Source organism: Arvicola amphibius, chromosome 7 (assembly GCF_903992535.2).
Source record: "Arvicola amphibius chromosome 7, mArvAmp1.2, whole genome shotgun sequence".
Taxonomy (NCBI): Eukaryota; Metazoa; Chordata; class Mammalia; order Rodentia; family Cricetidae; genus Arvicola; species Arvicola amphibius.
In genome coordinates, this window is record NC_052053.1 from 55,714,809 (window position 1) to 55,741,462 (window position 26,654).

A 26,654-nucleotide genomic window follows, 5' to 3' on the forward strand; every position below is an offset into this window, starting at 1 on the left:
GTACTGATTCACTTTGTTTCTCTGATTTGCCTATTGAATGATACTTCATAAAAATGGAGATGTACGGGGCTGGGAAGATGGCCCAGTGGTTGAAGAACTTGCTATGAAAGCATGAAGATTGGCGTTTGAATGCGCAGGATTCATGTAAATGCTGTAATGCCAGTGCTCAAAGGGAAGAAAGAGGGATCTTTGGAGTAAGATGGCTAACCATCTGCGTTAGTGAGCTCTGGGTTCAACCAAGAGACCATGCCTTAATGAACACGGTGGAGAGTAATAGTGGGGAGCACATGCACCAATGCACTCACAGACATGCCAACATGCTTGTCACAAGTGTGCACATGTATACTACACGTGGGTAGAACTATACAATATGTGTTTTTTTCAGGTCTGGCCTCACGATTTTATTAAATTGTTTTCAGGGTTCATCTCTGATTTAGTAGGTATCATGTTTTCTTCCCTTTTATAGCTGAATACTATCCCACTGTGTAGATATGCATTTTGTTTATTTCTTCATTCATTGATGGGTGTTTGAATTGTTTCCAGATTGGCATGTTCTGAAACTCGCTGCTGTGCACATTCGTGTGAAAGTTTTTCTGAACTTAGGTTTTCAGTTCTTCTGGGTGTGTATCCAGGACAAACTTTGGTTCAAGTTCCAATTCATTTTCTGGAGCTTCTATTTTACACTCTTACCTGTCACATAGGAGACTTACAATTTCTCTACATTCTCTCCATACTTGTGATTTTGCCTAATTCCAGCCATTTAGTAGGTCCAAAGCAGTATCTCTTTGGGAATTTTGAGTTGCATTTCCCTGATGACTCATGGCATGGATCGTCTTTTCACGTGTCTGACTTTCTGCGGAAGTGAACGCTCCCCTGGGTCTCGGACCTGGGAGTCAAGCACCTGGACGCTAACGGTAGAAAATGATCGGAGCGTTAGGAGACTTGATAATTGGGGGATTTTATCTGACTTAATAAACCCCATCCCTTCGGCTGTCGTCAGTTTCTCCTCCCCAGAACTGGAGGCGATGTACTTGAAACGCCGCCGAGCCTCTCTAGAGAGGGAGAACCCAGAACTCTGTGGCCGCCGCGCCAGTTCGAAGTTTGCCCCGCCCTTCCATCCCGTTAGCCCGCGGCGCCGGAAGTGTTCTGTTCTTCTTGTTCGCTCCGCCCTCGGCCCGGAAACACTTTCTTGGGAAGATGGCGGCAGTGTCGGTGTTTCAGGCCCCAGTCGGAGGGTTTTCTTTTGATAATTGCCGCAGGTGTGTCCATGCCACGGGCAGCGATCGAGGCGTGGGTGGGAGCTCGGTGCCCCTGGTCGGAGCTGAGCCGTGGCCTGGGCCGGGGACGGGAGGCGACGTGGGGACGGCGCCCGCGGCCGTGTGACTCAGGGAATCGGCGCTCCAGCGCGGACGGCTTCCGAGGCCCGCGCGGCACTCTCCGTGTGCCAGTCTTAAGGACTTTGTTCTTCCCCGTGGCTTTAGGCGGGTCACAGCCCCGATCTGTGACTCTGTGCGGATAGTGCGGATGGTGGGAGGCTCCAGTGAACAGATTGGGGCGAAAGCAAACCGAGTTCCCTCCTAAGCACACTCGGGCCAGTACGGCGCAATTGTGGTCTTGTCCTCCAACACTTGATTTCTGCGCTTTCCCTCAGGAATGCCGTCTTGGAAGCTGATTTTGCAAAGAAGGGGTTCAAGCTTCCGAAAGCCCGAAAAACTGGCACTACCATCGCGGGGGTGGTCTATAAGGTAAGCCGAGACAGACCAGACCCATGTTAGCAGCTAGGCCACTTGACTCCTCAGTTTTCAGCTAGATCTGGTAGTGCAAATGTCAGGGTACGTCACGAAAGGGCTTTCATTAGAAATTGATTTTGTATGTAGGCTTTACGTGTTTAATAGTTTGTATTCTTTACTCATTTTGAAGTTTTTGACATGAAGGCAATTTGCTTTTTCTTAAAGGAAAACGGGTAGGAAGCAGGATGATGTATTGGGAAAAGGTAGAATTTGGGGTCAGATGGATTTGTCTGGATGTTTAAGGCATTGATGCTGCTTCCAGTCTTGGGCAGTTCAGCCCCTCTCCCCTCTTTGAGACAGGGTCTTGTTATGTAACCCCGACTGTTCCTGGAACGTGCCATGTCTATCAGACTGCTTTAAACTCGGAGATTCACCTGCTTCTGCTTCCCAAATGCAGGGATTAAGGGATTAAAAATAGGTAACCATATGTCCTCAGCTTTCTTCACAGAGTTAAACCTCATTTGTTAAATGGAGATAAATCCAGAATTTAACTGTAAAGATCATAAAGACTAGTGATTAATGCTGTTACAGGTGAAGAGATCCCACATTCGAGATACACAGGCAGGCAGTTCTCTGTGAGTTTGAGGTCAGCCTGGTGTACAGTGTAAATTTGAGGACAGCAAGAGCTACACAGAGAGACTCTGTCTTGAAAAACCAAAAAGTAAAAAAGAAAGAAATCTAATAGACAGAGGTAATTGTTTACTTAATTTTGTCAGGTATGTGTGAGTGTGCATATGCCAGGGAACAAGTGTTGAGGTCAGAGAACAGCTTGGTGGAGCCCATTCTCACCTTCATGTGGTTCTTGGGGTGGAGGTCAACACGCTTACAGTGTTTTTTCTTTTTTTTAATAGGATGGCATAGTTCTTGGAGCAGACACAAGAGCAACTGAAGGGATGGTTGTTGCTGACAAAAACTGTTCAAAAATTCACTTCATATCTCCTAATATTTAGTAAGTATTGATGAATTGAACTACTCTGAAATTTTCTAATATGTCAGGACTGAAAATCGACCATAACCGCCATCCTCCCTGCAACCTGCTTGAGGTTCAGTCTGTGTTTCTGGACTGGGACTGTGTGTCGGTTGTAGTGCTTAGCTAGCATGTGCAAAGTTCTTGCTTCTGTCAGCAGCACTGCAGAAAGTGGGGAGTGGTGATGCATGCCTGCATTTTAGCCCTGGGGAGGTAGAAGCAGGAGGATCAGGTTAAGGTCATCTTTGCTACTAGGGAGTTTGAGGCCAGATAACTAAGACTCTGTCAAACAAGTAGCTCAAAGCATTTCACACACTGGTCATTGGTACTCCTCATGGTCAAGTCCTTCTGTTGCTTCAGTCTGATTTAGTTGGTAGAAGGTTCTGCCTCCCAGGTGCCTCTCGAATCTATTCCTATTTTTCCCTCTGCTGAGACCTTTATTTCAGTTCTTTCTTCTCATCTGGACAAGCACAGTTATTTAATTGGAATGTCTGCCTCTGTGAACATACTAATGTTCACAGGTTCTACTGTACCTTTGTTAAACACAGGGTTAGAGCTCACACAAGGGATCTAACACACTTTTTTGGGCTTCTGAGAATACCCACAAACAGTTGTGTGCACACTTTCACACAGACGTATGCACATACTGTCATCAGTAACATTTTAAAAAATAAAATAAAAACACCCTTTTGTCCTTTCTGCTTTTAGACTGTTGCTGTCCTTCCAAAACCCAGCTCATGAAAACCATTCCTTAACAATTAGAATTCATTGCTCTCAGGGCTGTTGATGTGGCTCAGCAGGTAATGAAGGTTGCCATCAAGCCTGACCATCTGAGTTGGATCCTCTGAATCCACATAGTGGAAGGACAGAACCAAATTCTGAAAGATGTTCTTTGACCTCCACATACTTAGATGGCACAAGTCTCCTTTCCCTTCCCCCTTCTCTCTCTCTCTCTCTCTCTCTCTCTCTCTCTCTAAAGAAGAAAGCAAAAGAAATGTTCTGCCCTCCAGCTTTCCATGGCCTGTTGTACCTATGTTATTTTATGGCATTATAAATTTTCTCTTCCATTCCTCTTAGTTCTGAATAAATCAAGACTGTCCAGTGTCAATATTGAATTGTAAAATTTTCACACACTGCCTTGCTCTTTTGTACAATTTGGATGCATTTGTAGTAGGACTAAAATGTGCACTCTGTTTGAAGCAGAGAAAGGAATGATTTGAAATGTTCCATTGCACCATAGAGGATATATTTTGCATGCTATTAGGGTATGTGTTCTCAGTTTCATGTTTAAAACTAGTTAGAGAAAATGCATTGCAGACTACTCAGAGCGACTCTCATGTATCTAAACTTTGTAGAGTTAACCAAGAAGCTCTATTTCTTTCTCTTTTTTGGGTGGGGGGCGGGGGTTGAGACTGGGTTTCTCTGTGTGTATTCCTGGCTATCCCAGAACTTGTTCTATAGACCAGGCTGGGCTTGAACTCAAAGAGATCCACCTGCCTTAGCTTTCCAAGTGCTGGGATTAAAGGCACATACCACCACCACTCAGGGAGGCTCTATTTCTAATTTAGCCTTCTGATAATTAAATGCCAACTAAATTTCTATGGTATTTTTCAGTTGCTGTGGTGCTGGGACAGCTGCAGACACAGACATGACAACCCAGCTTATTTCTTCCAACTTGGAGCTCCACTCTCTCACCACCGGCCGCCTCCCGAGAGTTGTGACTGCTAATCGGATGTTGAAGCAGATGCTTTTCAGGTAGAGCTTCAGGGCGGACGTCTCTGTAATAGTTGTCTTTTTTTTTTTTTAATCTTAGATTTTTAGCATAAGAAAAGCCTGGACATTAGGGGTGAAGTGTTTAGAAGAGCACATTTGTTACAGAAATCAATTAGCCATTTCTAATTTTGTTTATTTTCTTGTTGTTGTTTTTTAGAGACAGGGTTTCTCCTAGCTTTCCTGGAACTCATTGTGTAGACCAGGTTGTTTTTGAACTCACAGCGATCCTCCTGTTTCTGCTTCCCTAGTGCTGGGATTAAAGGTGTTTGCACCACTGCCTGGCTGCCGTTTTTAATTTTTAAAGCATTTTGGTAATTAAATGGATTGTGTGGTCTGATGTATCTTTTGATTTGCCCCGAATTGTGGCCAATAATTTCTTGAAACAGAAATATTACTGGATAAGACAACTTTTGCTCACAGTCAAACAGTACTTTGAGTTTGTCTTGTAAATCCTACCCATTTCTGTAGCACTTAAACACAAATATTTTTTCTTTCCTTTTTTAGTAGCAAAGTAACAGTACAGTGAGAGGTGACATTATGAGTGGGTGAAGTGGGTAAAATAATACTGATTTCACCCAGTCTCTCTCTCTCTTTGTCTTGCAGACCCTTCCTGAAATGCTCTGTGCACTGTCTCATATTTTCTTTATCTCTGAGTTAAGGGGTATTGCTGTGTCCCATTTATAAATAAGTTGAGGCTTAATAGGTATAGTAATTCGCCTAATCTGAACTTCTTTCTTTGCTAATTCTCACACAGTTCATAGGAGTTTTGTTTCTTTTTTCCTTGTGTTTGTATAGGTTTTGATAGTTTTAAAATATTTTCTTCCTTCGTTCCTTCCTTCCTTCCTTCCTTCCTTCCTTCCTTCCTTCCTTTCTTCCTTTCTTGTTTCTCTGTGTATCTCTGACTGTCCTAGACTTCTCTCTGTAGACCGGGCAGACCTTGAATTCACAGAGATCTGCCTGCCTCTGCCTCCCTAAGTTTTAAAGTCTTAAGTTGGTTTTCTCATTTACTCTGCATAAATGGGAAGCGGTATTTGTCTAGTTTACTTTTCCATTGCTGTGATAAGCACCCTTACCAAAAACCATTTGGGAAAGAAAGGGTTTAGTTCATCTTACAGGTTATATCTTACAGGGAAAGAAACCAAGGCAAGAACTCAAGTCAGGAACACTGCTTGCTGGCTTGCTCCTTCTGACCTGCTTAGCTAGATTTTATATATATATGTATGTATATATATATATATATATATATATATATATATATATGTATGTATGTATATATGTATATCACAACCACGTGCCTAGGAACAATACTGCCTGTAGTGGGCTGGGCCCTTCTACATAATTAGTAATTAGTAATCAAGAAAAGTGCTCTTAGGCCAATCTGATGGAGGCAGTTTTTCAGTTGAGGTCCCTTCTTCCTAGGTGTGTTAAGTTGACCACCAAGACCAGCCTTCACAGGTCTATTATAGTGAAAATAGTATCTGTTTTCCTGGGCCTGCCTTAGTTTTAGGGCATCCATTCTTTTTACTTTATTTATTTATCGATCGATCGATTCATTTATTCATTCGTTCATTCATTCATTTATTCTTTGTTTAATTCATTTTACATTCCAACTACAGTTCTCCCTCCTAGAGGGTAAGAAGGTCTCCCATGGGAAGTCAACAAAGTCTGACACATTAAGTTGAAGCAGGACCAAGCCCCTCCCCACTGCATCAAGGCTGAGGGAGGCATCCCATCATAGGGAATGGGCTCCAAAAAGCTAGCTCATGCACTAGGGATATATCTTGGTCCCATTGCTAGGGTCCCCTCAGATAGACCAAGACAGCTGTATCCCATATGCAGAAAGCCTATTTCGGTCTCATGCAAGGCTCCACAGCTGTCTGTCTAGAGTTCATGAGTTCCCACAAGCTTGGTTCATCTGTCTCTAGGGCATCCATCCTTTTCAGACACTTGCCCTATGATTCTCATGAGATCATTGACCAAAAAAGTCTCCTGTAGGTCACATGGTATTTAAGACAAAATAGTGGCCAATAATTATAAATTGGGAGGTTTAAATTAAAAATACAAATTTTTGTCTTTTAAAAGATTATTAGGGGTTAGGCCGGGTGGTGGTGGTTGCACGCCTTTAATCCCAGCACTTGGGAGGCAGAGGCAGGTGGATCTCTGATTTTGAGGCCAGCCTGGTCTACAAAGAGTTCTAGGACAGGTTCTAAAGCAACATAGAGAAACCTTGTCTTGGAAAAAAAAATAAAAATACATACATACATACATATATACATACATACGGGCCTGAAGAGATGGCTCAGTGGTTAAGAGTGCTGGCAGCTCTTCCAGAGGACTCAGATTCTATTCTCAGCACCTACATGCAGCTCACAGCTGTCTAACTCCAGGTCCAGGGGATCCTACATCCTTACACAGACATAACATGCAGGCAAAACACTAACACACATTTTTTAAAAAACTGAAATGAAGGTAGGATAATGTGGCAGTACCTATCAGGGATTGCATGGTCAGTGTCACCTTTGGTGTAGGGATTTTCGTTTGTCTTAGCTTCTTTTTGGCTCTGGTTTATTGTCCTTGTGCTCTGGCTTTCCTAATAATGTGAGGTCCTTGTAGCATTGTTCTATATTCTCAGTGGTGTTTATGGAGGAAGGATAGTGATGTAGTTCCTACTTATAGATGAGAGAACAGAAATGGAGTCACAAGCAGGAAGGTGATCTCTCCTCTGCACCTTAGCCCTTTGTATATGAAGCCACCATGCTAATGCAGGGGAATTATTGCCACCAAATAAATGCTCCAGTTACAGCATGAGACTATCTGATCATTTAAAACACAGATTTTTTAAAAATTATATGTTTATATATAAAATAATAAATATATATTTATATTTTTTATAAATTTCAATATAAAGCACCCCCTGGTGGCTCATATGGCCTATTACATATAAAACAATTTGTGATTGTTATTTAAGGTATTTAGCAAAATAATTTAGCGGATATTTAATCTCTATAGCATTTTAAGAATTCTACGGTTTCTCTTTTTTTCTCTCCAGTGGTTCATTTTTATTTAGTACAGTTTGTAAAGGTTTATTTATTTTGTGAGAACAGGATCTCACTATATCTCTGATTAACCTGGCGCCTAAAATATAGATCAGGCTAGACTTGAACTCACAGAGATCTACTGCCTTTCCCTCCTGAGTATTGGAATTAAAGGTGTGCACCACCATGCCTGGCCAGAGTTAAATTTTGTCAAATGTTTTGAGGGGAACATTTAAAAATTTAAAAAAAAGGTAGTATCGTCCTTCATATCTGGTGACATTTTGGGTGACTTACATAAAGTTTAAGGGAAAAAAACTTTGCATCTGACTTTAGTACTTTGGGTCAAGAACTGCCGATTGTGACTTTGTGTATGTGTGACACAGACACGCACGCACGGCATGCGTGCAGGTGCTCACAGAGAGCAGAGGAGGGTGTTGGATCTCTGGAGCTGGAGTTCCTGGCAGTTGTGAGCCTCCTGATGCGATGCTGAGAACTGAGCTCAGGTCCTTTGTAAACATCATGCATTCCTAACCGCCAAGATGTTTCTCTAGCTTGATCTTGCACTTTTTTGCTTTGTGTGTGTGTGTGTGTGTGTGTGTTTGAGACAGGGTTTCCCTGTGTAACTCTGGCTGTCTTGGAACTCACTCTGTAGACCAGGCTGGTCTTGAACTCAGAGATCTGCCTGCTTCTGCCTCTCAAGTGTGCACCACTACTGCCCAGCCTGGGATCATAGGAATTTATTTATTTCTCTGTATAGCCCTGGATGTCCTGGAACTCGCTTTATAAACCAGGCTGGCCTTGAACTCACAAGAGATCTGCCTTCCTTTGCCTCCTGATTGCTGGGATTAAAGGCATGCACGACGACCGATGGGCTGTTTTACACTTTTTTTTTTTTAAATGTTAGCATTTAATTGGCCTCCCTGAATGGCTTCAAGCCACCAGAACACAGGCACCTCCAACACCCTTTATCTCTTCAGCTCTTCTGCTGAAAAATTTGGCTTTCACCTCCAACACCCTTTATCTTCTCTTCAGCTCTTCTGCTGAAAAATTTGGCTTTCATGATGACAGGCTGCTTAGGAAGCTTTCCCTTCCCCAGAACTTTGTAGTAGCCCGATCGCACGATGTCAATGATGGGAGCAACTCCAGTCTTGTTCTTGGCAGCGTTGACCCGGGTCTGCTCACTGACCAGTGTCCACAGTTTATCTAGGTTGATAGTCGGGCAGAAGCTCTGGTTCCTCTTTAAGTGGTAATGCCTCATACCAACTTTCCCGAAGTAACCTGGATGATATTTGTCGAAGTTGATCCTGTGATGATGCATGCCTCCAGAGTTCCCGCGTCCTCCTGGATGCTTGTGGTGTTTACCGATGCGGCCATGGCCATGGCTCACGTGGACCCGGAGTTTCCGGGTCTTCCTCAGTCTGGATGGCATGGCGGTGGCAGAAAGGAAAGAGGGAGGAACCCACGAAGTATCGCGAGGTAGCAAGTGTGGGGGCGGGCTGTTTTACACTTCTTAAGGATAGGTTTTTTTTCTTGGAAAATGCCACTGATAGTTGTGGTTTCCTTGACTTAATGGGGAGAACGAAATAAAGGAAAGGGCTGAGCTGGCTAAGCAGGTAAAGGTATCTATTGCCAAGCCCAAAAGTCTTGAGTTTGATAGTTAAGAACTCACATGGTGGTGGAGAGAACAGACTTCTGTAAGTTGTTTACTGGCATTCACATGTGTAGTATGGGCTTCATGTATCCACACAGATAGCTAAAACGGTGCCTACCATGGAGCCTAAAGGTTTTTATTTGAATATTTTTCAGCTGTTTTATGCTTTACCTACAGCCTCATATTTATGCATGAACAGGAATGCCATGCTAACACATGTACTGCTTTATAGCTTGCCCTGTATACAGTGCTGATTGTGCATATTGTTTCTGTTAGTAGAGAGCTCAGGCTCATGAGTTCTTCTCTTGAGCCCAGGGAAACATTTTAGAGACCTAGAACCATATGAAATAAAATATTTAAGTGTGTATGCTTATTACAGGCAAAGGTTCCTGAAGTTTAATAAATTTCAAAGAGGTCTAACCCACAAAAGTTTTAAGTACCAACTATCAATGTATGATATATGATATATATATGTACATATAGATACACACACCATATATATACACACACTATATATAATCATATATATAATTTTAGTGTTGTTAGTTTTTGAACATTAACAATATAGCCCTTTTGAAGATATTTCCATGAATCTCTGGGTATTTGCATAATTAATTACTTAGGCTATCTTCTAGAATAAATTCCTTGGCTCCAAAAAATTCCATGATTCATAAAGACAGGTTTAGCTGTTGACTCACTGTTGGAACCAAAGATCGTTCCACGGTCACTAGTGAATGCGGAAGTGAATGACTAGTGAATGACTACTTAATGCGCATGTCATATTCTCTGTGTTCACCATTTCTTTTGCTGCTTTTACGTAACTAACAGTGCTGTGGTAAACACACTTCTGTCTGTTTTTCTGACACATTCTTGGGCTGAAGTCCTGGAAGTAGGGTTTCTGGATCAAGGCTTTTGTGTTACTGCCTCAGTGCTGGAGCTCAGACTCCGTCCTTCATGTGCAGGGCATGTGAGCTGCTACTGAACTTTACCCTCTGGTTCAGATTTTAAGGATGCCAGCCACTTGTCTAAACATTTAGACTTTTTGAAGTCATGCAGTGGTTGTTATAGCCTTTAGGGGGACTGACATTTTTCATATGCCCTCCTCAACAGGCAGTGGAACAGGCTTGGCACTGCTGGGCACAGTGCATGCCGCCATTCTGGCTTTTCTGTGCAGTATCTCAGGCTCCAGTTTTGACTCTGCTGCTAACAAGCCTTGGACCAGATGTTTCCACCATGCGGGCCTATGTTCCCTCTTCAGGCTGCTTGCCTTGCAAACTATGTAGTAAAGATCGAGTCTTAAAGAATTGTTTTTAATTTTGTGTATGGGTGTGGGTGTGGTATGTGCATTCAGGTACAAGCGCCCTTGGATGTCTGTCTGGAGTGAGACTTATAGGCAGTTGTAAGCCTGTTGGTGTGGGTGTTGGGAACAAAACATGGTTCCTCTACAAGAGCAGTACATACTTCTAAACATTGACCCATCTCTCCAGCTACCTTAAAATAGTTTAACATTTTAAAAATTACATTCTTTTTAGTATGTGTGCATGCATGTCTGTATGTGTTATGGGACACATGTGGAGGAGGTCAGAAGACACCTTGGAAGAGTCAGTTTTCCCCTTCCACCATATGGGTCGTGTGGACTGAATCTCAACTCAGATCATCAGGTTTGGCAGCAAGCACAGTTATCTGCTGAGCAATCTCTGACCTCTCTTCAGGCTGCTCATAAAATTCTTTCCTAGCCTCGACTTTTTCCACTTTAAAAATGTTAGATTGTCAGCAGTTTGATCAGGGGCCAGTGGGTGTCATGGAGCCCTTTCTGGTCTGGATGATGGCTTTTCTTGTGTGCTCCTTTATTTGCGTCTTAGAATTAGGCTGTATGGCAGTTCATCATATATTGGCTTCATTTTTCTTGTCAAGAGCTAAAGGTTCAGAGTGGAAAACTTTAAATCCACCATGTTCATCTAGTACAGCAGTCCTGATGGTGAAAATCTGAGCCAGTAGAGGGAAAGGAATCAACCTGTGTGCAGTTACAGGTCGGGAGATGGGTGGGTTTCTGAACAACTGTAGCTTTATTTTGTGAGTCAGCAGAACTCCATGGCATGAAGGATGGAGCACTTCCCACTTTTGCTCAGTGTCTGTGATTATTGTGGGTAGGTTGGTTCAGGGGGAGGGTGTTGGGACATGACCTGTTGATACCATCTGCTGGGGCTGCTTGTTAGAACAGCTGAACGGCTTGAACACAGGAGAAGCTTCTCACTGCTGACTGACCTGATCACTACCTTATCAGCCACCCCAGAGAACTGAAGGGGATAATGCTGATAGGCTTTGGAATAAGCCAGCCTTGACTCAGGGACAATGAACAAAAGTTCTCCATGTTTCTAGTTGTTTTTTTTTTTTTTTTTTTTTTTTTTTTGTCTTTCTTCACTAAAATGGGCATGATAGGCTTTTTTAGGTGGCTTGGTGACTGAGCTGAAATGAGTCATGTGGTATACCTCACAGTTTACAGCTGCCAATTGTAGATGTTCAACTGATTTTAGTTCCCTTCCCTGCTTGGTTCCCGTGCAAGCAATAGCTTCTTAATGAAACATGTAAGGAAAACTCTTGTCTGACTCTTGCAGCTTTTGCGTAAGCTACAGTGATGCTATCTGGACTAAATGTTTTATGTCTATTCTGATCCCCAGGTATCAAGGTTACATTGGTGCAGCCCTAGTTTTGGGGGGAGTAGATGTTACTGGACCTCATCTCTACAGCATCTATCCTCATGGATCAACTGATAAATTGCCTTATGTCACCATGGGTGAGTATTATGTTTTTCTTGACAATAGCAATGTTAGGAAGTGCGGACTATTCACAGGAAGGACAGCAGTGTAGATGATATTGTATTGTAGTCACTTCAGGTGTTAATGCTATGTGGGAACCCCTTGTTATTTCTTGTATCTATATAAGAATTTGCAATGATCTAAAAGCAAAAAGTTATAAATATGCTCAGAGGATTTGGGAGTGATGGGCAGGCAGAAAGCAAGGGAAAGTCCAGTGAAAGCTTGGACAGGTCCTGGTAGAAGATGAGGCAGGTGAGAGGAAGAGCGGGAGCCTCACTTTTCAGCATCTGGTACTATAGACAGTCTTGTGTGGGCAGGTGCACATGTGCCAGATGTGTGGTCAGAGGAGAACCCATGCGGCTCTGGGGATCAGACTCAGGTCATCCAGCCTGGTGGCAAGTGCCTTTACCTACTGAGCCATCTCACCAGCTGGAGGAGCTCTCTATGAAGCTAAATGACAGGTCCCTTTTGTCACCTACCTAATGTCTGAGGGATTGTGGAGAACCTTCGTTCCTGCCTGTGAATTGTCAGCTGTACCTGGGCACCAGTTTGTTCAGTTTGATCCAGGAAGAATCTGCTCTATCGCCTGGTTTACCAACACTAGTAATTTTTTCTTGTTGTTGCTCTAATTAAAAACTTTTTGGAAGTGATAAAATTGTGCTTAGACAAATTGAGATTTTCAAATAAAAGTTTATGTTAAATTTCTGAATAGAATTGTGTAAATCCAGTTGTGTGTGGTTGCTGGTTTTCTTGCTATTTGCTGTCTGTCTTTCTGACTTGGCTCTGGAGCTGGGAAGATGGTTGCTTTGCACAGTTGGAAGTTGCCAGTTGGAGACTTTGCTATTCCATTGTGTTGGCTAGCCCTCTAAAAGGTGCTTTGTAGTAGATGTAGTTCCCTCCTTGCTGGGGAACCTTACCACTTGGGTGGATCTTTGTAATTACTGTTTTTGTTTGTTTCAGATAAGATTTCAAATTCTTATGGGCTTAAACTCATGATCCTCCTGTCTTCACCTCCCAGTGTACAACCATGTTTGTATACATGGGTGGGTGGGTCTTTGTAATGTGTTGTTGGCTGTTTTTATTTTTTATTTTTTTTTTACTTTTTGCGCTTTTGGAGGGGATCACCACCCAGCTCCCAAATCTCTCTCTCTCTCTCCCCCTCCCTCCCCTCTCTCTCTCTCTCTCTCTCTCTCTCTCTCTCTCTCTCTCTCACACACACACACACACACACACACACACACACACACACAGGTTTATTCTTATTTATGAGTGCCCAGCCTTAGCTTGGCTTGTTTCTAGCTAGCTATTCTTAACTTAATTATCCTGTCTACCTTTTGCCTCTGGGCTTTTATCTTTATCCTATATACCTTTCTTTACTTCTTATTCTGTGGCTTGCTGTGTGTGGCTGGTCCTGGAGTCATCCTCCTTCCCTTGCTCCTAGATCTTCTCTTCCCAGATATCTACCCCTATTTATTCTGCCTGCCAGGCCATCACCTATCCTTTCTCCTGCCTTGCAATTGGCCATTCAGCTGTTTATTAGACCAATCAGGTGTTTTAGATAGGCAAAGTAACACAGTTTCACAGAATTAAATAAATGCAACACATCTTTGCATCATTAAACAAATGTTCAACAGCATTAATATAATATTTTAACTTATATTCTACAATAGTAATTCTCTTAAAAATGAAGATATTATAATTTAAAATTTGTTCTAAATTGATGTATTTAAGAATTATTTTTGTATCAAAGTGTTTTTATTTCTCTCCCTCTAATTCCGTGAAGTGGTAGTAAAGGGAAGATTTTATTTGTTGGTGGTACCAGAGATTGAATGTGCTTAGCAAGTGCTTTATCGCTGAGTTAAGTACCAAGCTTCAGCTCTCTTCAAATTTTGAGATGCCATCTTATCTTACTAAGTTGCTCATTCTGGCTTTATAGCCTAGACTGGCCTTGAACTTGTGATCCTTCTGCCTCAGCGTTTTTGAGTAGCTAGGAGTATTAGAACTGTACCATCAGACTCAGCTTCATCTCTTTCACTTAAAGTGGGTGGGGGGGCTTGAGACAGGGTCTCTCTACTTAGTCCTGACTGTTCTGGAGCTCACTGTGTAGACCAGGCCTTCCACTCAGATCCACCAGCCTCTGCCTCCTGATTACTAGAACTAAAATCATGAACCACCACTGCCCAGCAGCATGTTTTTTTGTTTTTGTTTTTTTTTTGTCTTTTTATTTTTGGTTTTGTTTTTTCGGTTTTGTTTTTTCGAGACAGCATTTCTCTGTGTAGCTTTGGAGCCTGTCCTAGAACTCTCTGAATACCAGGCTGGCCCTGAAATCATAGAGATCCACGTATCTCTGCCTCTGAGTTCTGGGATTTAAGGCACACGCCACTACTGCCCGGCCAGATAACAAGCATTTTCTAAATGGGAAATGGAATTTTTCTCTTGCTTTTGAACTGTAATGATTTGTCTTCCGTGTTGACTTTAGAAAACGTCATTTGAAGTAAGCAGTCAAGTGTCCATTTTGCTTGTGGCCTGCCACAGTTTTATGCTGCTCTGAACCTGGTTGAGTTCAGGACAACAGTCCATAATTGAGTTTGTAGAATATTTCTTCTCTCTCTTTTGTTCACTTTGAGACAAATCCTCTATAATCCTGCTGTCCTGAAACTTGCTTTGCAGATGAGGCTAACTTTGACTTCACAGAGATCCATCTTCCTGCCTCTGCCTCCCAAGTACTGAGATTAAAGGAGTTTACCACCATGCCTAGCTTGTAAGATAGTTCTACTTTAGCCTACTTATTCTACACTCTCTGCTTTGCTCTCCTGAAGGACTGAATTAAGTTGAGGAACAAATGATGAGCAAACTGTCAAATTCAACAATTTACTTGCATATTAAATTAGATGTTAAGTCTTAATTTAGTTTGTAGATTTTTATTTTATTTTATTTTATTTTATTTTTTAATATATTTATTTATTTATTATGTACACAATATTCTGTCTGTGTGTTTGCCTGCAGGCCAGAAGAGGGCACCAGACCCCATTACAGATGGTGTGAGCCACCATGTGGTTGCTGGGAATTGAACTCAGGACCTTTGGATGAGCAGGCAACTCTCTTAACCTCTGAGCCATCTCTCCAGCCCCTTTATTTTATTTTTTAGGCAGGGTTTTTATGTAGCCCAGGCTGCCTGATAGCTTGCTATGTAGATCAGGCTGGCCTCAACTCACACAGAAGTGCTGGCCTCAGCCTCCCAAGAGTTGGAATTAAGGTATGTGCCAGCACTCCTGGCCAGTTCCACAATGGTTTTTGAGTGAGATGTGTGAGAGGGTGGGTCTTTGCCTTCAGGATAGGGATAGTCTTTACAGAGAAGCAGATAATAGGTGTCAGCTAAGACAGTGGAAGCCTGGGAGAAAGGGTCACTTCTGAACTGAACTGGTAAAGCAGAGGAGGTTTGGCTGAGTCTTAAAAAGGAGACCAGGGTCCTTACAGTCATTTGTCAGATACTCACTTGACAGCACTAGTGTTAGGCATGGTGTTTGGTGCTAGGGACATAGTGCTCAGCACAGTGCCACCTCCAAGCTTATTTGTTGCTCTGTGGCTAAGAATGGCATTAAGTGACTATTATGATAATTAAATGAGAATGCATATAAAGTGTTCAGACAATATCCTGAAATATAAGAATAACATTAGGATGAGCTCTTATCAAACATGTTAACACTTAGTCAGGGTTCTCCAGAAAAACAAAACTAACATGATAAATGGATGCATTTCTCGATCAATCAATGGACTGATGGATAGATGGGCTAATTGATTGGTGTATGGGTTGGGTGGGTGGGTGGATAGATGGATATTAAGGAATTGGTTCTTGTAATTGTTGAAACTAACAAGTCAAAATCTGTAGAGCAAGTTGACAGTCTGAAAATGTGTTGGAATCATACTCTAATCCCAAGCAGAATTCCTTGTCTGGACAACTTGTTTTGCTCTTAATAAAACAACTTTCTCTTGGGTTAAAAAAAAAAGGAATGGCATTATGCAGGTGAGTACATGCAACTCAACTCTAAGAGACCCCATGATGTAAGTACCCAAGGTGAGAGACAGGTGACACTGAAACATTGTGGTGCGAGTAGTATGTTCATGACAAGAGCTGTGACTTGAGAGGTGAAGTACTTAGGGAAGATAAGTCTGCCTTATGCCCTCCTCAAGGCCTGTCTGTTAGTTAGGTGTTGTTTTCTTATCCCCAAGATATGTCATGGTATATTGTGTGTTAATTCTAATTGGTCTTACTAATAAAAACTCATAGTCAGATATAGGGGTTAATGCTGAAAGATCAGAGAAACAGAGCAAAACATCCAGCCACTAGTTCTTACCTCTACAAAATATCACCGTAGATTTCATCTTCTTCTCTATGACTTAACTCTGCTGGCTCCTCAGACTAAAGGGCTATCCTGTCCCTACGAATCCTCCTGCCTTATATTTTCTCTCTAGTCTACCTCCTGAGTGCTGGGATTAAAGGCGTGTGATCCCAAGTGCTGGTACCAAAGGTCTGAGTCTCTTTTAGACTGATTCTATCTTGTGTAGCCCAGGGTGGCTTTGAACTCACAGAGATCGCCTGCCTCTGTCTGCAAAATGCTGAGATTAATGGTGTGTGCCACCACTGCCTGGCCTCTGTGTGGCTAGTTCTGCACTCTGATCTTCAGGCAAGCTTTTTTTGTTAAAGCACAAACAAAATATCACCATAGTACATCTTCATCTATTCTTCTCTATGACTTACTTCTTAGCTTGTATAGTTGTCCTTTTAAAAAATAGATGGGAGCTAGAGAGTTGGCTCACTGGTTAACACCACAGGCTGCTCTTGCCGGGGAACCAGGTTCAACTCCTAACACCCACATCGCAGCTCACAACCATCTATAGCTCTAGTCCTAGGGGACCTAGTACTTCTGCACATATGTACATGTGTATGTTTATGATGCTCATACACATAAAATCATTAAATCTAAAAATAATTTTTTAAAAAAGAAAATGCATAGATGAAGCCATGCTGTCTCTCATAATCCTCTCCCACTGCTTGTTGTATGTTTTATTTTTTGTGGTATTGGAGATCAAACATAGGTCTTGTACATGAGCAAAGTGCTTTGTCACTGAGCTACATCTCCAGCCCCTCTATAAATTGGTTTTAAGGGTTTTGTTTCTCTGTGGGTTTAAATAATAAGAAGAACATTATTTCTGTAGTTGCTCTAATTGATTGCTTTATATGGCTGTACCATGATTTACCTATCATTCTCTTAGCAATGAACGCTTTGCTTTTCAGAGTTTTACCAGTGTATCGATTGGTTTCTATGAATGCATACTTGATTTTGGTACATTCTTAGTATTAAATTTCTAGATTAGAATGTGTTCATGAATTCTTTTATAAGCAATAGCAATTTAATAAGAAATATTGCATGATGTCACAGTAAAAGAGGTATTTTGTTTTAATAGCAGGTGGTTTCTAGCCTACCTGGGAGGACAAAAACTGGGTTTGGGGCCAAGAACAGTGCCAAAAAACCAAACCAAACAAACAAAAAAACCCACTTGAGAATGGACTGTGGCAGGTCTGTAGAGCCGCCACAGCGGTAGCTGGACAGGCTCTGAGCTGAGGCTGCAGTCCGTGCACTGCCAGAGAACTGTGTAGGAAAGGGTGGGTGCTCTGAGGTTGAAGCTCAGCCTGTTTATGTGAGGGTGGACTTCTTCAGACACAGGAAGAAAGTACAGCTGCTTGGCAGGCAGTCCCCAGAAGTGACATATGGTAGACAGGACAGGGTGTTTTACCTTTCAAGAGCTATTGCCAAATTGCTTTCCAAAAAGATGGCACTAGTTTACCCTCCCTCCAAGAGAAACAAAGATACCTTTCTGGAGCAGCCTTCCTGACACTTGGTTTTTTTTTTTTTTTTTTTTTTTTTTTTTTTTTTTTTTTTTGCCAGTTTGATAAGGGGGAAAAAACCAGGAAGAAGTTTGCTGCTTCACTCTACCTGCAGTCCTCCTTGGCCCTGTGCTTCCCAAGCTCTGTAGGTGAGGCAGGAGCAGTGCTGAGGAGTGGGGGAGATTCTGTCTAGGGGCCCAGTAGAAGCGAAATAGGAAGGGACGAAGATGTGTGAATATTGCGAGGATGGGCCAGAGGTGATGCTAGACAAGATGTTTTGGTTTTGTCCTGGAGGTTCCTAACCCCAGGCAATCCTACCTAATCTAGTATGATTAGATTTGCTGTGAGACATCAGTCTGGCATCAAAGGGAGCATTGATACGAAAGAGGCTTGGAAATGGAGGTAGATTGTGTTCTGACCAGGTATGTGACAGCTGTGGACTGGCCCAGCGGCAAGAGGGATGCGGAGAGTATTCAGTAGCTTGCCGAACCACAGGCCAGACCCTGCATTTTTTTTTTGTTTGTTTTGTTTTGTTTTGTTTTTCGAGACAGGGTTTCTCTGCAGCTTTTAGAGCCTGTCCTGGAGCTAGCTCTTGTAGACCAGGCTGGTCTCGAACTCACAGAGATCCGCCTGCCTCTGCCTCCCAAGTGCTGGGATTAAAGGCGTGCGCCACCACCGCCCGGCCCCTGCATTTTTGATGTTGGTTCTTTGCTGTCTTCTTCCATACCGCTGAATTGCTGGTAGCTGCGATGTGGCAGTAACTCTTCTACCTGGGCAGCCTTTCTAGTCTCGTTTCTTGCTGCTTTTCTGTGTATATGCTCTGTATAGTCTGTGGCAACAACCCCTTGTTCTCACCTGAATGTTTTCACTGCTACCTCCAGGCTGCTTCTGCAGGAGTAGTTTTGCAGTCTGAAACATCTTCCCTGTTACCTGAGTCCAGCCTGAAGCCATTCTCGCATGTCCTAATTCTAGGATTCAGACCTTAGCCAAACTCCGTTCCTCCTGGCCTTGTCAAGCCTTTTAGTTTCTTCAAAACTCTGTGCTTTCTGAGAGTGGAATCTTGTCCTAAGAGTCTACCAGAATCTTGCTTTTGTAACTTGTTTGTGCCAGTGAACTTACTTAGTAACCTTAGTTGCTGTCTACTGTGGACTAGTGGTTTTCAGTTCTGGAGTAGAGTTAGTGTTGATTCTGTTCTGTGTGTGTAGCTCTAATTTAGCTGTAAGAAATTAGCAGAAAGCATTGTTCATGTGGCTGGTCCTTTTTTATTATTGAATCTAGTGTTTTAAATTTATTAAAAATAAAGCATATTTATATAGTGTCTTTTTGTACAGTCTACTGGGTGCTGCCACATTATCACCTGTTAAATTCCATCCAACTGATTCTGTGGTTGCTATTTTATTGATGAGAAACCCAAAGCTGTTATTCTTGGTTGGTAAGTTGCAAAGCAGGATTTGAACTTTTGGCTTTCCTCAAGTAAGTTCTAGTACAACATTGGTGGTATGATGTCACCAACTTACAGCTCGAGTTTCATTAAACTAAGCCTTGCTTCTAAGTAGTAAAAATATTTGCCCAAATTCCCAAAGGACCTTTATATGTTCCTTGTGTTTTTGATTGTTCTATGTGTAGATTTTCCTTTCCACCTTGCATGGTAACAGCAACCACCACCTGGTATTTATTGAAATAGCTTTATAAAATCAAAACATTTTTCAATTTTTTTATAATTCTGCAACCCTAAGACAACATAGTTTTATTTTTTGTTTCTTTCCAGTCCATGTCCATTGTGAAGTGGGAGGCTTTGCAAAACCAGCACATGCAGTTTCATAGCGCCCTGCCTGGGCCTGCCTTGTGCCTTGTCCTGTGGAAGGTGCTGTGCAAAGCTTTTTTCCTAACTTGGTTCTGTTTCTGTGGTTTGGTTTGTGTCTTCTTTCTGATTGCCTTTCCTCCTCTTCCTGTCCTGTTGAGAGTTGAGAGCTAGATTGAGGGAGAGCTGCAGAATTGGCGGGATTTGATGTGTTTTGTTTTCATTCATGCTCATTATTTTGGATGAACAACAGCCCAAAGCTCCGATGAAGAAGCAGGTGGAGGGCCATCCTCAAGCCAGATAGTCCATGTTTGCCTGGGTTGTGAATACCCTGGGGGAGTTTCAGGCTTCTGCTAGCGAAGCTTGAGTGAGAAAATGAATACTTACCTAAACTCTGTTGTTGTTGTTGTTTTTAACTGACTTTATTATGAGAAGTAGAAGCTAAACTTTGTAATAAGGTGGGTTTGGTTTGGTTTGTTTTTTTGGTGATTTGACAGTAAGCACCAATAGTCCCAACTTCTAAAAAGGTGTACCTAAAGTTTGCCGCAGGGTTGTGTTGGCGACCAGCCAGGTGCCTGAAGTCTATTTCTATGTTGAATAGATGTCGCCCATCCTGTCTTTCTCATTTGGCTCGCTAGCATAGGTGATCTGCTACACGCTGGTCTTACTGGGTTTGGAGGGAAGGGGGAAGAATGCCTTGACCACCCTGTGGTCTGGCCCTGCCCCAGAGCATGTTGACCGCAGGGACAGCAGCACTCAGACCCCGCAGCAGCACAGCTATGGGGGATGCTTCACCACCGTTGGGCTTTACCCACCGAAGTAGAGAGAGAGGCTCCCAGAGGGTTCTTGACACCTAGCAAGGAAGTGCATAAACTAGAAGAGGGAACGCTAAAGTTTTCATATACTACGTCGTTTTTAGGAAACTAATTTGGAAGAGATTGCCAATGTGATTTGTGGAAGCTGGACAAGAGTTTCTGGCTTTTTTAAAAAAATTAAGGAAGAGAGAATGTTTCAATTTTTTTTTGATAGACAAATACAGGCTTTTAATTCTCAGATTAATTAGCTTATTCTGTGGACTTGCCATCTTTCCTTTATTAGGCAGATTGAAGTCATGTCAGGAGAAGCTTGGGGACCCTCTTTTTGTTAGGTTGGCAGTGTTCCTTATAGCAGCATTGGTGTGGTATACAAAATTTTTATTTTGCCTGCTTATCCACATAGAGAATTAACATGAATACATTTCAAGCATGACATTCCTGGAAATGAGGCCCTTGGACAATTTAGGTAAGGAATAAACATTGGTATACATCATTAGGGAAGATGCAGGGTCACTACAAGGGCTATTGAGGAAAAGTCTATCTCCAGATAAACTGAGTACACAATTTCCTAATTACTGGAATATCCCTCCTAAGCCCTAGTTTACAGGGGCCCTGAATAGTTAAGAAGTTGGGGGCAGAGAGGCAGAAACAAACCAGTGTCCTGTCTTACAGACAGATGAATCCTGAAATTAAGCTGGAATATGAACAGTGCCTTGGTCACTATTGGATTGCTGTGAAGAGACACCATGACCAAGGCAATTTTTTTTTTTTTTTGGTTTTTCGAGACAGGGTTTCCCTGTAGTTTCTAGAGCCTGTCCTGGAGCTAGCTCTTGTAGACCAGGCTGGCCTCGAACTCAGAGATCCGCCTGCCTCTGCCTCCCGAGTGCTGGGATTAAAGGCGTGCGCTACCACCGCCCGGCCGACCAAGGCAAGTTTTACAAAAGAAAACCTTTAACTAGGAGCTTGCTTATGGTTTCAGAGGAGTAGTCCATTATCATCCTGTCAGGGAGCATGGTGGCATGCAGGTATGGTGCTGGAGAAGTATCTGAGAGCAACATCCTCATCTGCAAACAGAGGAGAAGAGAGCCTAGGCTTGGCATGAGGTTTTGGAAGTTCAAAGCCCACCCTTCGTATACTCTTCCTCTAACAAGGCCACACCTGTTAATTCTTTTCTAATAGTGCTACTCCCTGATAACTAAGCATTTAAATACATGAGTCCATTTGTGCTCAAACCACCACATATAGAGAAGCTGAGAATTAGCTGGGCAGTGGTGGCACACGCCCTTAATCCCAGCATTTGGGAGACAGAGGTAGGTGGATCTCAATGAGTTCAAGGCCAGCCTGCTGTACAAGAGAATTTGAGGATCACTTTTTCTATATTTTACACTAAAGTACACTCTTTGTGTAGATATCCCCCCTTCTGGAGGCTTGCTATATACCCTAGGCTGACCTCAAAACTCCTGATTCCCTGCCCAGCCTCCCCAGCGCTGCAGGGATGGATGAGTGCGACCACTCCTGTTGTGCAGACTTGCTGTCTCCCTGGGGCTTAATTTGGGAAGGTTTCCTGTAGTGGATCAAATCAACATGCTTCAGGATGGGAAATGTTTCATATTCACTTTTAGTTCCTAAGTCAGCTATGGATTTAGCTGCAGCTGTATTTAGTTCTTCGGCATTTGTGGATACCTTCCTAGAAGACTGGTCTATGGACTTCGTCACTGAAGTGTTGCTGGGGGTCTTTTTGCTGCTTTGGGAGTTTTAGAAGTTCTATATATCACTATAGATTTCTTTTTGTGCCCTGCATCCTTTGAATCAGAGGCCAGGAAGGATCTGTGCTGGTCCAGGAAACTTGATTTCTTGGAAGCTTTGTGAGACAGCAGTGGCCCCGAGAGGACTGTTCAGGAAGTACCGAGGTTTAAGTTAGAGTTTTGGAAGAAGCTGTGGAAATTTTGGCTTTAGGCCTAGCTCTGCTTGGACCTAATGTCTTGGAACCTGAGATCTGTTATTTTAAAAATGAAGCTGGTGTGATTTTGATGGTGGTAGTGTCTTTATTTTTGGCAAGTCTGCAAATCAAACTTGGCCTTTTAATCTTGGGAGCTGAGAGCCATACCTACTAATCGTATCCTTCTAATGTGCTGATATGTCTGTGAACACACAGTCACTGTGTACTGTTACCTGAGATATTATGTCTGTGAACACACAGTCACTGTGTACTGTTACCTGAGATATTATGTCTGTGAACACATGGTCACTGTGCACTGTTACTTGAGATATTATGTCTGTGAACATAATATAATATCTGCACTGTTACCTGCATGTGCTGCTCTGCCCTCGGTGCCATTTTTTGAGGTATTGTGAAAAGAGCTCATCTTTGGAGTCAGTGTAGCTTTAACTTTTAAGGCAAACTTTCTTGGCTATCTATGATTTATCTTGATTTCTGCTGTAAAATGTTGGCTAGAAGCTGAATGTGGCAATGTATGCTTTTAATCCCAGTAATATGAAAGCTGAGGTAGGAGTATTTTAGTATGGCTACATTGAGAGTTCTAGGCCTGACTGAGCTCTCCAAACAATGGCTAAAGGTCCTGTCCCCTTGAGAAGGGTTTGAAGGTGCAGTGGATGCCCTGAGTGACAACACTTGCTAGGAAGCACATAGTAAATGTTTGTGGAGGGTTGCAGTCATTTGCTATGCAATTCTGTGTGCTCAGATTTCTCAGGCACCTTTCCCTGCTTTGACTAGTACACATAAAGTTCATTTTAGAAGATTTAAAATGTGTAACCCCATGGATTTTGAATCTTAAGATTTCTATAGCTGTAGAGTGCCAAAAAGAAAACAGCTGGGAGCTGAAAGCACTTGGAAGTTGAATTCTCTATCTGGCTTCCTGGTTGCTGCAAAGGTGGTACTAAGCCAATAGATGGTGCCCTTAGGTAGAGATGAGAAACCTCTCCTTGTAAAATCATGATGTTACCTGGAATGGAATGTAATAACAGCTAGCTTTTTTTCTGACCAGAGTAGACTTTGTTCTTGGTGTCAGTAAAATACTGAAGGTATTGAATTAATATTTTCTTATTTTTTTTTTAGCTCTGACATTTTCCCATGAAATTGACTTTGAAAGTTCAGTACTCACTCTCTACCCACAACCAAATAAAAGCCCTTGCCAGGAGTATTTTAGATCAGTTAAAGGAAGTGTCAGTCTTACGTTCTTTGCTTTAAATCCCACTTCAGAGAGATTGAGGTTAACTAATTCCTCTTTCCCTGCTCTTACCTCAGAATTGGACCAGCTAAAACCAAAGTGCCTTTGAACTCATAACCTAGCACTTGCTGCTTTTATTTTCTGATTTTAGGTTGTATTAAGTGGAAGGCCATTTTGCTTTTCTGGGTAGTTTATAGAATGAGGACAGTGCTGTTTCCAGTGCTAGGGTCCGTTCCCATTCTTACATTGCTAGCTGTGTAGCTTCGAGCAGGTTTCTTCATTTCTGAATGTAGATTTTTCCATGACTGAAAAGAAGATACAGATGAATTAACTGCCCATTTTTTTCAGTAAGTGGGATTTCTTGTTTGTACCGTGTTTTATGATTAAAATCAGGGATGCCGCATAAATCACTAAAATCTCTGTTCCCTTTTTTCTGAGGGTTCTGAGGGACATGACAGCTTGGGAAAGACTTGCAAAGCAGGCTTAACCCGCAGTATAGGAAGTGGTTCTGCAATGGAGCGCAGAGGTGCTTCCCTGTCCTGTGGCAGGCAGGTGCAGTGGCTGATGGCGTCCTCAGCTCCAAGCCTCAGACCTCCTGTCTGGTGCCTGCATGTGGGTGACCAAGAGGACAGGCATATGTGTAGGTGGTTTTCACCCTTCATCTTAACCCAAATAAGCCTGGAGTTTTAAGAGACCCTTTCTCTCCATATCTCTTGCCATGTCACTAAAATGCATTAATAAGAAAACCTTCTACATTTTAAGTCTAGATGCCCTGAGTTTTCAGGCATTTAGGATTGTTGATAACCTGTCAGGTCTATGAGACTTTACAGTTGCAATTATGAGGAAAATCCCATTCCCTTCAAGTGGTGTTTTACATATTTACTCACAAGTACACATGTAGAGTAGGAGATACATTGTTTGAGATTCTAGTTTTTGAGTTAAAAATGTTGGATGATTAAGAACATACATATTTCCAGCATATTAACTGGGAGTATATTTCCAACAGTTTATTGGGAATTAAAAGTAGACCCAGACATTGAAGTATATTTGTTGATGAAAAGGAGGCATTCTTCCCCTCAAGAGGGTTTAGCTGTAATACTCAGTGCTTACTCAGGAGTGAAAACATCAAATTAAACTGTTTATGCTGACAAAGGACAAATCTGGATTTCAGCAAGCCGTGCAAGATTGTCTGATTGCTTGCCCTGCTGCCCGCCTCCAAAGCTTTTGGCCAAGGCTTCTAATGAAATGCATGCATACAATTAAACCTTTTCAAATCTGCAGCTTAGTCTTTCTGAGCCCAGAGAGGTACTCTACTGCTCTCTAGTGGCTGAGCACAGTCCCCTGGCACCAGCATTGCTTCATATTCATAAATCAGCTTTTCACACACTGGCATTGTCAGCCCTCAGTGCAAGTACCAGTACCAGGAGACAAGGCCTTGTAGACGGAAATGGAGTGAAAAATGACCTCCATCCGTAGGTCTGTGGAAAGTACCAGATTTTCCCCAGGAAGAGTGGCCAGTTGACTAACAATGAGCAAGTGTGAGTAAGTGCTCTGTCAGGGAGAGCTGACACTGATGGATTAGAAAGTTCAGTGGTGTCTCCTTTATCGCTGCATACATCTTCCACCTTGGCAGACCACAGTTGCAAGCAGGTCCTTGGGTGCTTAAAACATACTGCTTCTTAGCAGGGGCAGCCTTTTTTCCTGTGAAGCTCTGATAAAATTGATTTGGGGGAAAGCAGTGGGAATCCATTTCCTGCTACCTCTCAGAACTTCTTGACATTGAGAAAAGAAATTTTGAACATCTTGGTTTCCATTAAAGCTACTGCTCAGGGACCTGTTGAGAATGAGTGTATCAAGTCACTGCTGGAGGACAAGGAGCTGTCCCAGAGTCGTTATGACAAGTAACTTTCATTGAGCTCTCACTATGCCCCAGCCTTCAGCTTTGCACAGTGTCTTGTTCAGTCCGCAAGGGCCATTGAAGATGTGGGGAAAGGAAGCTAGGGCAGCTGCTGTACTGGATACCCTAGTTTTTGAGGCAGTAGCATTTTGTGGTACTCAGTCTGATGTGCCCAGAGAAACCAGTATGTCCAGAACCATGGCCTACTGGGTAGCTGTGTGTTTCAGAACCTGCATGACTTGCGTGTCTTGAATTGCTTCTGAGTAGTGCCGGGCTTCCTAGCTCCCAGACCTAGGTTTAAATTTTCATTCTTCTTGCCAGCTGCTCTGCTGTTGGAAAGCTACTTGGAACACGTGGGATGTCAGTTATAGTCTGTAACATGGAGAACTGTCCCCAGCACGTGACTTCAGGGCAGAGTCCCACCTGCCCCACTTCCTCGAGTTTAGGCAGGAGAAGCAATTCAGTTTTAGCTGTCTAGTAATGATGACTACAGAATCACTAAGTTTGATTTAGTATTTAAACACTGATATATGAAAAGAATATGCTACAAACCCCCAAACCAAACCTGTACACAGTCTATGTTAATGCAGGCATTTAAAATATACAAGAGCTAGCTCCAGGACAGGCTCTAAAGCTGCAGAGAAATCCTGTCTCGAAAAACCAAAAAAACAAAACAAAACAAAACAAAAAATATATAGAGCAAGTAAGAGGCTGTGAATTTTCACAAGACATCTCAGATTTTGTTCTGAGTTCTTGCAGAAAAACAGGTTCAGGCTGAGCTATAGGTTGAACATCCCACCTCTGAAGTGTGGAACTGGGTATTATAACTGCAGGTAGACACTGTCACACTGGACCTCATGTGACAGATTGCAACCGGAACTGAGATCCCCTTATATATTGCATAAAATTACCTTCAGGCTATGTGTATAGGTTGCATATGAAGCAGATGATTTCATGTTTAGATTTGGGTCCCATCCCAAGATATTTCATTATAATTGTATGTATGCATATTTCCCCAAATCCGAAATTCAAAT

General features: G+C 42.5%; 2 protein-coding genes across 2 annotated transcripts in view; one reads left to right on the top strand and one right to left on the bottom strand.

The window, feature by feature from the left end:
* The first annotated feature begins 1,169 nt into the window (after positions 1-1,169).
* Positions 1,170-26,654, top strand: part of Psmb7 (proteasome 20S subunit beta 7) — a 59,593-nt gene continuing 34,108 nt past the window's right edge. The window contains exons 1-5 of the mRNA XM_038336437.1: positions 1,170-1,259; positions 1,652-1,745; positions 2,642-2,739; positions 4,372-4,512; positions 11,895-12,010. Coding sequence (XP_038192365.1) covers positions 1,198-1,259; positions 1,652-1,745; positions 2,642-2,739; positions 4,372-4,512; positions 11,895-12,010 — 511 coding nt within the window. The 5' untranslated portion in view covers positions 1,170-1,197. The remainder of the gene's footprint in view (positions 1,260-1,651; positions 1,746-2,641; positions 2,740-4,371; positions 4,513-11,894; positions 12,011-26,654) is intronic.
* On the bottom strand, positions 8,456-8,994 carry LOC119818702 (60S ribosomal protein L27a-like). Its single transcript, XM_038336438.1, has 2 exons — positions 8,571-8,994; positions 8,456-8,518 (listed from the first exon to the last, which is right to left on the bottom strand). Exons 1-2 carry the CDS (start codon positions 8,992-8,994, stop codon positions 8,496-8,498), a joined length of 447 nt encoding a protein of 148 aa, XP_038192366.1. The 3' UTR covers positions 8,456-8,495.